A 10,615-nucleotide genomic window follows, 5' to 3' on the forward strand; every position below is an offset into this window, starting at 1 on the left:
TAGCCTGCGTATTTTATACGTTTATGGTATCCATAAATATAGTATCTTTATATGAAGACGGCTCGTATAGATTTAAATCAATTGCGAATAACCTCGGACTATCTGCTATAGAAACTCTCTGTCGACCTCTCTAACTGGTGGATCTTGTTTGCTTGCTTGTTACAGTCGAACCGAACCTGTCCAATATGCCGTGGCGATGCCGGCGAGTATTTCGGCAACAGTGGGACCGGTAGCGACTGACGCCAGCCTGCTCAAGTGCACTAGCGCCAGCTGTCACGAGTCTCAGGGACGCTACACCGCACAGAGCAGCCAGCGTACACTTTGCTGGTTTGTGCAAATTTCTGTTGATAACGCATTTGCGCGCCTTTTCTCTTAGCCGAGCTGGCCCGACGCGTAGATAGCGAGAGAATGAGACGGTGCGAGGAAGGAGCAAATAAAAAAAAAAAAGATAAAAAGAGAAGCGAACAACTGGTCGTCGTAGCACGATCATCATCACCGTCGTCGTCGTCGTTGTGATCATCATTCTGCCTCGACCCGTCAGTGAACGGACCACCACTTCCGGAGAGGAATTCGGTGACAAAGGAACATATGCGTATAAAAGAATGATAAAGAGTGAGAACGAGATGGGGGTACACATGACGATGGGGGAAAGAGACAGAGAGAGAGAGAGGGGGAGAGCGAGCGAGAGATAGAGAGAATGAGAGAAAGAGAACAAGAGAAATAGAGAGAATGAGAGAAAGAGAGTGAGAGAGATAGAGAGAATGAGAGAAAGAGAGCGAGAGAGATAGAGAGAATGAGAGAAAGAAAGCGAGAGATAGAGAGAATGAGAGAAAGAGAGCGAGAAAGGAAGAGTAAGAGAAAGTAAATTCAGGGTTACAACAGATTATGTATGTGTCGGTGCCGAGAAGAGGACCCATTTACGATGAAGGTACACGATTTTAATTACTGCATGCGAACGAGAATGAAAGATTCGTGCAAGTCGAAATATAACGTTGCTTGCGTTTATTCCGTTGTTTCTCACGGGGGGAGGAAATAGAAGTCGGAGAGAAAAACCCAGGCCGAGAGTGGGTACGTGCGAGGGTGAAACGTTTTTCTCAACGAGCAATCGTCTGAAACGCGCGGACGATGGAGTGAAAGAGGGGGGGATGTATCCGAAAAAAAACGAATATAAAAAAAATATATATATATGTACATACATACATACATACATACATATATATATATATATATATATATATATATATATATATATATATACATATGTGTATATACGTATACGTTCAAGACTCCACCCGCGCCACTACGCGTTTCTCGTCAGGATCAAGGTCCGACTTCCCGTTCGTATTCTTTACTCTTCCCCGGTCGCGCACTGATTTGAGATATAGAATACGTTTTATTTTTTTTTTCTTGTTTCTGTTTTCCCTTCTTTCCCTTAGTTAGAGTTCGCAACGCTTCTTCGTGTACGCGGGACCCGAGACGTAGAACGGTCCCGTTTCGTCGTTCGCGTTGATCGTATCTCGGACAAGTGTTGTGTACAGAACCATTACTGTGGTTGGCGCGACTTCTCGGCGCGACTGTTTTTGCCACTTTCCATTAACGTTCCAAGTTTTTATTAGTATCATTATTATTAATTATTAATTATTAATTATTACTATTAATATTATTATAACTGTCTTTCAGTCTTAACAATAATTGTATATATTAACTCGCATAAAGTAACACACATACCAGTACACATACACACCATACATACACGCACACACGCATATACAAATACACTCCTCCTATACGTAATTACGTGTGCGCATACAATCGTAGGTCTATACTCCGTGTTTCTTTCTTAGTTTTATTTTCTCGGGTGGGGGTGGCGGTGAAACTTAACCAAATGTAGTCGAGCGTCGCACGCGTATTCCTTCCGTTCTCCTATTATTTTGTTTTTGGGAATCCCCAAAGCGCTTCTCGCGGAACGGCGGGAAGGGATGCGCGACGAAACGAAAAAAGAAAGCAGAAAAAAAAATGGAAAGACACGTCGACGACGCCGGGTGTCCCGCGCGACGAAAAGGGGAAAAAAGAGAGAATACTCTGTGAAAACGAAACGAAACGTATCCATACGCTTGTTCCCCGTTCACTCGTCGTTTCGTTTTCCTTTCTTGTTTTTTCGTTTCCCCCACGTTCGTTTAGTCTTTTTTCCCTTTGCTTCCCGTTTTTTCTTCCTTCTTCGTTGTTGTTGTTTTCTTCTCTTGTTTCGTTTTCGTCCCCTGACCGAGATGTTCGTTTCTACCGCGCGGCGACAGTTTCACCGGTCCTTCTCCGCTCTCTTATCGTTTCACGGGGACGAACGGATGATAACAACGGCACAACGGGCGTCGCGTTCGCCCGCGCGCGCGCCGGCGTTGCTCGAACGAATCGATCGCACGCGCGCGAGCGCGCGCGCACGCACGCACGCCAGGTAAGCCGTGGACTTCCGGTGAAAAGAATGACACGAGACTTCGCGAGTTCGTGAGCGACAGAGGAGATAGAGAGAAAGTGGGGGAGATTCGAGTGAGAATGGGACCGGGAGCGAGAGAGAAAGAGAGAGACAGACGTAATAGAGATAATAACGGAGAGACGAACGGAGAAGTCAGGCTCTTCGGGAATAGTTGTTACTCTGCGCGATAGAAAAATAAAAGGAGGGCGAGAAAATACGGGAGAAAAAGAAAAAACGAAACGGCTACGTAATGAAGATACAAAACTGATTAATAATAATAATAATAATAATAGAGGGAAAGAGTGACGGAGAGAGGAGAGAACAAAGGGGGGAAAGAAAGAGAGATTGAAAGAAAAGATAAGAATACTGCTTTTGTTTCCTGCGTATCTACCTCTGATAGATGAAATGAAACGATTCATATTTTTTTATACACACATCTCATAAACAATAAACGTACGTACGCTAAGAAAACCAAAAAAACTCAAAAGCAAAAAAAATGAAAGATATACGAGACAGAGGGATGTAAACGGGAGAATGAGAGGGAGAGAGAAGGGGGATGTTTTTTCCTCGGGGCTGGTGGCCACCGAAAGGAACCGACGCGAAGGGTTGCGAGTTCGATTCGAGGATTCTCGCTGATCGGTATCATTTAACGGTCAACGTTTAGGTAAAAGTGAACTGTTTTCAATGGCAAAAAAAAAAGAAATATTATTAGTAGAATTTATATAATCTGAGTTAACTAGTTTCTTTTTATCGGGAATATTCGACGATCGATCTTCGACGTATTCTGGGCGGAGGAATTCTCGTTGCTTAATTCGTTGATTTCGCGAATTTTAGGGTCTAAATATTCTATTTTCTATATGATACGGTCGAAATTAAACTTTAAGTAATCCATGACGAGAGAGCAGTGAAGAATGTCGTTCCAACGTTCACGTGAATTCGTTTCTTGTTTATTCTTCTTCTTCGATACGAGTTTCCGTGTTCAGCGTGGACAATCGTCGTCGGTTCGTTTCCGGATTCGAGTAACGGAATGGGAAATCGCGGCTCTTTTCTCTTTTCTTTTCTTCCTTTCGGATCGAGGAGCGAGACACAGGACGCGGCTCCCTTCGTCGCGGCGTTTCACGGAACGATCGGGCTACGTGGACGGTCGAAAACGTAATCTGGAAAAGGAAATGGGCGTGACACGCGTGTCCGGCCATGCTCTGAATCTCCTTAGTATCTGTCCTTCCATTTCTTATCGCGTGCCTTTACTGTATTTGACCGAGTACCGGGAAACGGAGTGTTCGAGCGAGAAATTTTCGAGAGGCGACGATAACCGCGTGCGAACCGCACCGCGAGAACTGGACTATCACCTTCGTCGCGACGACCGACCGATCGGTTTTACTGCCGCCATTATCCTCGAACGAATAGGATGCCAGATAGAATAAACCATGAAACGCTAGCAACTTCAAATATTAAGAGACTTGACGATTTTCCTTAACGATTTTACGCAACGGAAATATTTAGTAATCAAATGAAACATGAAACGCCAAGAAATTGATATATTAGGAAGCTCGAACGTTCGCTTCTTTGACAATGTTAATGCATAACGAAAATATTTAGCGAAGTATTGAATATTCTGAAAGTTTCAGCGTTTCGAGATATTACTTGACGATAGAATCACGTTACACTTTCTTGAGGAAGATACGTCGTTCGGAAGAATGAGTAGAGTTTTTAGGTTTTCCGAGTATTCTGGCGGCATCGGAATCGTTCGGCCCGTCTAAAAATTGACCGTCGCGCGCGCGAGGATATAATACCACCTGTGTTGGACTGCTGAAATGAAACCACGAGACACGTGGCTCGATATCTGCGCGCTGTCGCCGTGTTCACCCGCGCAATCGAACATTGTCGATGATGTCAGCTCCGAAATGCAACAACTGTAGAAACATCGCAGTTGCTCGAGGAGCAAGAAGCGAATGGTTATTCCACTGAATTTGCATCTGTCTTTCGTTTACCACCTTGTCCGCTGCGTAACCAGTCTTTTCTCACTTTCGGATAAATGTTTTGTTCGTTCGCTAAGCAACACGTTCACTGTCCAAGCCAACTGTTATCCATGTTTTTAAATTAGCATTCTGGTACAGTTTTTTGTCTCTACGCAAGAAGCAAGAATATTTGACTAATTTTACAATATTCCAACCGGAAGTCTGTTGAAAGACTTCGTAATATCTATATCGTACAAACAGAAAGTTGAAATAATTTTCCTTCACATTTTAAAGTAAAAAAATTATTTTTATTTAACGGTTGATTCACTAAACAGTGAACTTAACGAAGAAATCAATTCTACATCATTACCAGAAGAGTACCAAGAAATATCTGTAGATTTTTTTACACAAAATTCATAATCGATCATCTTAACCCTTTGCAGACGAATGTCTCAAGTTGCAAACAAATGATTTAACTATTGAAACAGCAATAAATCAGTACATAATGTTCTTGTTCTCCAAGATTTAAGCATTCAGTTTCTAATTTAGCAGAATTCGTAAAAGGTTTTCTATACGTTAAACAATCTTTGTCCCCAAAGGGTTAAGAATCTTAATGAAACGCCTAAGAAGACATCTGCGCAAAGAATAAACGAACAAGAACAGTGGTAACCAGTAAACTTCAAGGTCCAGTGTCGCAAGTCAGCGAACGTGTCCATTCGACTCGCAGTAGTGTCCCAGCAGTCAAATCGGTTCTCCTTGTTCTTCAACGCGACACTTACGCCGAAGACTATTCGCTGTCGTTACGGCCTAGAACGTTCCGCTCGAAGCTTCCCAGCGGCAGGTTGACACGGCGAACAGAGCGGTCTCGTTGGCAAGCGAAACTCGTCCGTGCAACCGCATATACGTAAACAAAAGTACTACTTCTGAGCGGCGTGGTGCCGGTCCGAGGCTGCGTTCGCGTCGACCGGCTCGCCGGAAAACAAATATCCATCGGACATCAGCAGATAGCATGAAAAACTCTTGAATCCATCGGAAAGCGATTCTCATTAATTTAAAACCGAGAGCGGCGCGAGTCGATGACCCTGTTGGTCCCCGGGCGTTCCGCCGGGAGCGCAGCCTTCAGCGCCGAGTGACCCGGCTCCGTTATCGAACAGAATATCAAAAGACGAAGAAAAAAGAGGAAAGAAAGGTGGCGAGAACGGCGGTGAAAAAGAAATCGAGAGAAAGAGAGGGAGAGAGAGAGAGAGAAAGAGAGAGGCAGTGAGACTCGTGTACGTGTGCGTGTGCCTGCGATGGAGTGGGTATGGGGGTTGAGGAACGTCGGAGGAAGGTGTGTTGGTTTTTCCTAGATGCGTAAGAGAACACATATCACAAGTTTTCCCATCGTGTCCCACGCGTCTCGCACGCTCGCCCTTTTTGTCGCAACTTCGACCCGGGCTGAGAAAGATGAAGGAGAAGAGAGAGAGAGAGAGAGAGAGAGAGAGAGAAGGGGGAGAATACGAAGATGGAGAGAGGCGGAAAGAGGATGAAGAAGAGGAAGGCTCATTTTCTACTAGCTTAAGTCTGCGTGCGTGTGCGTGAGGAAGAGAGAACGCGAGAAGGTTTGTCGAAAGGGACGAGCGTTCGATCGGAGGTAGCTGACGCCGAAGAGATCAACCGTTGGATATGAATAATATATGTCTGCATCGACGATTTTTCGGTTTACTTCGAACGAGATCTTCAAGAAATTCGGTGCTCTTTATCCGTCGCGTTGGCCAGAGTCGAAATATTGAATCGAAGAACAAAAGAGCAGACGCGTACTAAAATCCTTCAACCAACCGCGATGAGGATCTCCGATCGCGGAGGAGCGTAAATGCTTCCTGGTTCTCCAGTCAGTCGACTTCACGCGGCGCGAGTCGTCTCTTTTCGGGTCCTAGATGGCTGAAGTCAGATGTTGGTCGAGGTTTGCGGATGGCTGACGTGTCCTTCCTGCGGTGTACCGATGTTTCGCCAGCGGTGACTGTGGTATGGTACTTTAGAATATTGTCTGATAGCGTTTGAAGCTGTTTGAGTATGTTCGAGGCCGTATGAAAGGGGCCAAACGTCGTTGTACTCGATAGAGGGGACAACGGTGTGTGCCTACGAGAGTATTTGAGGATGTACGATAGCGTGTGACTGGCTATGAAAGGGTTTGATAACGTGCGACAGGGTACGACACCGTATGACACCAAATGTTAGCCTGTGATAACGTGTAATAGTTCACGTGCAACGCTCGCGACGCGTCGTTTTCGTAACTGGAATCGGCCTCTAACGGTTCCTGCTGCGCGACAGTAATTGGAGGACGCTAGAGACGTGTAACGCTAGTTACGAAATGAACCGTTCCGAGACATTGCGCTCTAGAGTACCACAGTGCCACTGCTGGAGAGACACGAGCGTCGTCCAACCGAGATCCTCGAGCAAGATCGATCGGAAAGAAGCAAACCGGGCCGTGAAAGACCGCGAACGTCAGGACGCGTTGTAGACTTTCGGCTCCGGTGACCTTGACCCGTCCAACGCTCCGTCCCTCGATACGCTTAGACTAAGGTAGCATAATTTACCCGTGACGTGTACCTTAAGCACACACCCCGAAGCCTAGTGTACCAGTCGCAGCAGATAACAGAAAACCGCGATCGGTTCTTGGAACGTCCCCCGACCGGCCGTGTCCCGATTTTACGTTTCCTTGTTCCCCGTATCGATAAACGGAACGTGCACGCACGGTACCCGGAACCGCGCGGCTCGTTTTCAGAGTTTTCCGCCGCCGTTCGTGGTATTGATCGACGGCGGCGCGCGTCTTATCGTTCCGGCGGGTGTGCGGCCGATCGTCCTCGCGCGCACGTTCGGGGAACCGATCACCGAAACAGTACCAAAAGTAATTGTTCCGATTGTGTATGAGTTCGTGCGCGAGAGAGTTGCTTGTAGACGTAACCGATAAGTCCGTATACATAATATGCATATAATTTGTACATAGAGAGAGAGGGAAAGAACGAAACGAAGCCCATGTATCCGTTTGTAATACACCCGGTGTGCGCGCGTAGCGGCTGTACGCGCGCGTTCACGCCGCTGGGAACTTACACAGAGAACACACAGAGACGCAACTCGCGTACACACAGACAGACACGTACAGACACGCACACACGCGTGACCGAACGATTCAACCGCGAGACGCAAAAGTACGTTTGATTTTCGATCACTTTAGGGTAGAGGGTGGTTGGCCCCGCAACTGCAACGTTGAACTTGAGCGTTATCTCGGCCGCCCGTGGTACGCCGCGGAGGCCAGCTGCGCGTTAAACTGATTTATGCATATCGCAGGCCGTCGCTGAAGTATTCAACTCTTGAAAGCCGACGTCGACTAACATGGACGCGAACGACCTCGCAGTAACGCCGATTTTATGGAGCGCCTCTTCGTCTTTTCGCTTTCTCGGCCGGCGAAAGTTGCCGTCTAAATTACTTCTCGCGTGACAGTTTCTATCGTTTAATAACTATTCTTAATAGTAGAGGCAACGAATTCGTTGGAACGTGCGTTTTCCAAAGTATCCAGTTCATTATTGTCACAGTTGTAATGGTCTTCCGCCGGAATTTGTTTAGTAGACTTAATTGACTTGTTTAACTGGCAGACTTGATTGACTTGTTTAACTTAATTGACTTGTTTAACTAGTAGACTTGATTGACTTATCTTAATTCACTTGTATAATTAGTAGACTCGATTGACTTGTCTAACTAGTCAATTAAATCTACTAAATAAATCCCGACAACACCATTGCGATTCCGGCAACAATGAACCGAATACTTTGGAATATATTTCAACGAATAGTCCCTATTAAGAATAGTCCTTAAATGATAGAAATTATCTCGCGAAATTAATTTACGCTGTAACTTGACAAGATGTATTCTTAGAAGTATTAAACAGCTCGTTCTCTATCCAAGGATTTTCCTTCAAAATACGCTTCGCCGAGATATGAAACTAGAATCGAAAATAGCCACGCGAGAATTGAGTCTCTTCGCGAGCAGACGCCAAACGGCCGCCATCTTGTCCTTCGAAGCGAAACCAGCGTCCACGCTAGTCGCGATTCGACGCTAATCATCTAGCAAGCCCGATAAGCGTAACAGTTTGACGGGCAGACGTTCAGGTACAGAATCAAATCCGCGGGCAAGCGTCGTCCTTCAGTCGGCCGAGAATCCGACGAGCGTATTCACAGCGACCCGACGCCATTTTCCCGGATCGCGACAAAATGGCAGCCGGGCGACCGTAGTTCCCGAGAGCCTCGCGGGACGCAGCAATGAATCAAACCGCGACTAACGATTCGAATCGTGTTTCGTTTCGCGATGCCGAGGCTCGTCGAAGCCGAATGCGGTTTCCTCGAGGCCCGGCGGTCGGGAGACGCGCGCGAATCGCTTCACCGATTACGAGCATAGTACAAGCACGAGACGCCATTAGTTTACGTAACGTTCGGCCGCTTACGCGCGAAAGAGAAAACGGTTAACAGTATTTTCTCCGGCGAGCCCCGGTGCTTTCTTTATATCACACGTATCGCCTCTTCTTTTTTTCCTCGCCGTCGGAACCAATCTCGAGAGGCGTGCGCGGCACCGGCACCGTTAACCGGCTGCCGGGATAAAGTTTCGAGAAACGGTCGGCCATATTGGAAAGGATCGGGAAGATTCACGTGGAAATTGGAACGCAGAGGAGAAAGAGGGAGAAAGAGAAAGATAGAACATCCGCCGCGCGATGGATCCGGAACGAATTCAGCGAGTAACGATGAAACTTCACGTAGAAGGAAATCGAAGTTCGTTAATTGTCCAGCATAGGCGGCGAGGTGTGCCTTCTCGCCGTGAAAAATGCAAGGTTCAACTTCGACGTCTCGAAGAGTCATGGATGGATCGAAACCTGGCCGGCTCCGAGGTGAACCGGGCATCTTTATTGGTCGATTGAGGAACGATCGTGATTCCGTTCGCGAGGATTCGTTCGGATCGTCGCGTTTGCTCCGTATATCGTCGGAGTACCGATCGTACGTGTCGTTATTTCTCATCGGAATTTTTCTTTCCTCGTTCTGGCGTCTTTCCTCCTCCGTTCGTCGGCTAAGCGAATTACACGACGGAAACTCTTCGCTGTTAGTGATATAGTTAGAATTTAATCGTCGTTCGGGGTCTCGTAGACGTTTGTAATCGGCAGCTCAGTTCCGCTGACGGTTGTTTTTCTTTTCTCTATTTCATAGCGACGATTTCATGTGTGAACGACGTTTTATGTCGCCGCCGCCGCTCTCCGCGGCCGCTGATATACCATTGTCTTTTCTTTTGTCCTGAAGCGTATACTGAGAATCGCGTTAGACGTTTTTTTATACCATGCTCGGTCTAATGTTTTTTAGTTGTATTATCGATATTTAATTTGTTCGTTAGCTATTGTTGTTATTATTATGATGATTATTGTATCATTACCATTATTATTACTATTATTATTATTATTATTATTATTATTATTATTATGTTAATTATTAACGTACAATAATATTGGTTCATTAAGTTTATCGATAGCTAGTGTTGTAACCGCTAATATACCGGGAGCAGATTGTTAACCACCAAAACAGTAACGAGCGAGGAGACGGGGATTCCCGATCGTTCCGAAATACTCATCGGCGCGTCGTCGTCTCCGAGGTAGCAGAAAAACAACAAAAACCATTGTACAGACGCGAAGATAACGATGCCAAACATTATATATTATTAATACCGACACTACAGCTAACTACTACTATTACAACCGCTGCGATTATTATCACTTCTTTATTATTATTATTATTAATTATTAATTATTATTATTATTATATTATTATTTTTATCGCTATTATTAATTATCACGATTATTATTATTATTATTACGATTATTATTAATGAAATATTATCAAGCATTATTATTCTCTAATTTCACCATTTTTTTTTCACCCTTCACAGTTCGTCATCCTTCTTTTTAGTTCACGAACGCATGCCAACACGTCCCTACCATCAGCCCCTCCCCCCCCAAATATCGGCTCAGTGGTTCTGAATGATTTAAATCAGTTATCCGATGTACGGTCTCTTCTCTTCTGTTTCAATTTTTATAGGCTTCAGATTCGATACGAGTGAATTGGGTTCCGATAAGTTGTTAACAGAAGAAAGGAGAGGAAGTATAGATTTCTTGGAACAT

General features: G+C 45.4%; 1 protein-coding gene across 9 annotated transcripts in view; it reads left to right on the forward strand.

Moving 5' to 3' along the window:
- mura (ring finger protein murashka) overlaps nt 1-10,354 on the forward strand; it is a 60,080-nt gene extending 49,726 nt beyond the window's left edge. For all 9 annotated transcript variants that reach the window (XM_076373325.1, XM_076373322.1, XM_076373324.1 and 6 more), the window contains one exon: nt 166-10,354. In XM_076373325.1, the coding sequence (XP_076229440.1) occupies nt 166-240 (75 nt within the window). In that variant the 3' untranslated portion in view covers nt 241-10,354. The remainder of the gene's footprint in view (nt 1-165) is intronic.
- The last annotated feature ends 261 nt before the right edge of the window (nt 10,355-10,615 follow it).

This window comes from Nomia melanderi, chromosome 13 (genome assembly GCF_051020985.1).
Source record: "Nomia melanderi isolate GNS246 chromosome 13, iyNomMela1, whole genome shotgun sequence".
NCBI lineage: Eukaryota > Metazoa > Arthropoda > Insecta > Hymenoptera > Halictidae > Nomia > Nomia melanderi.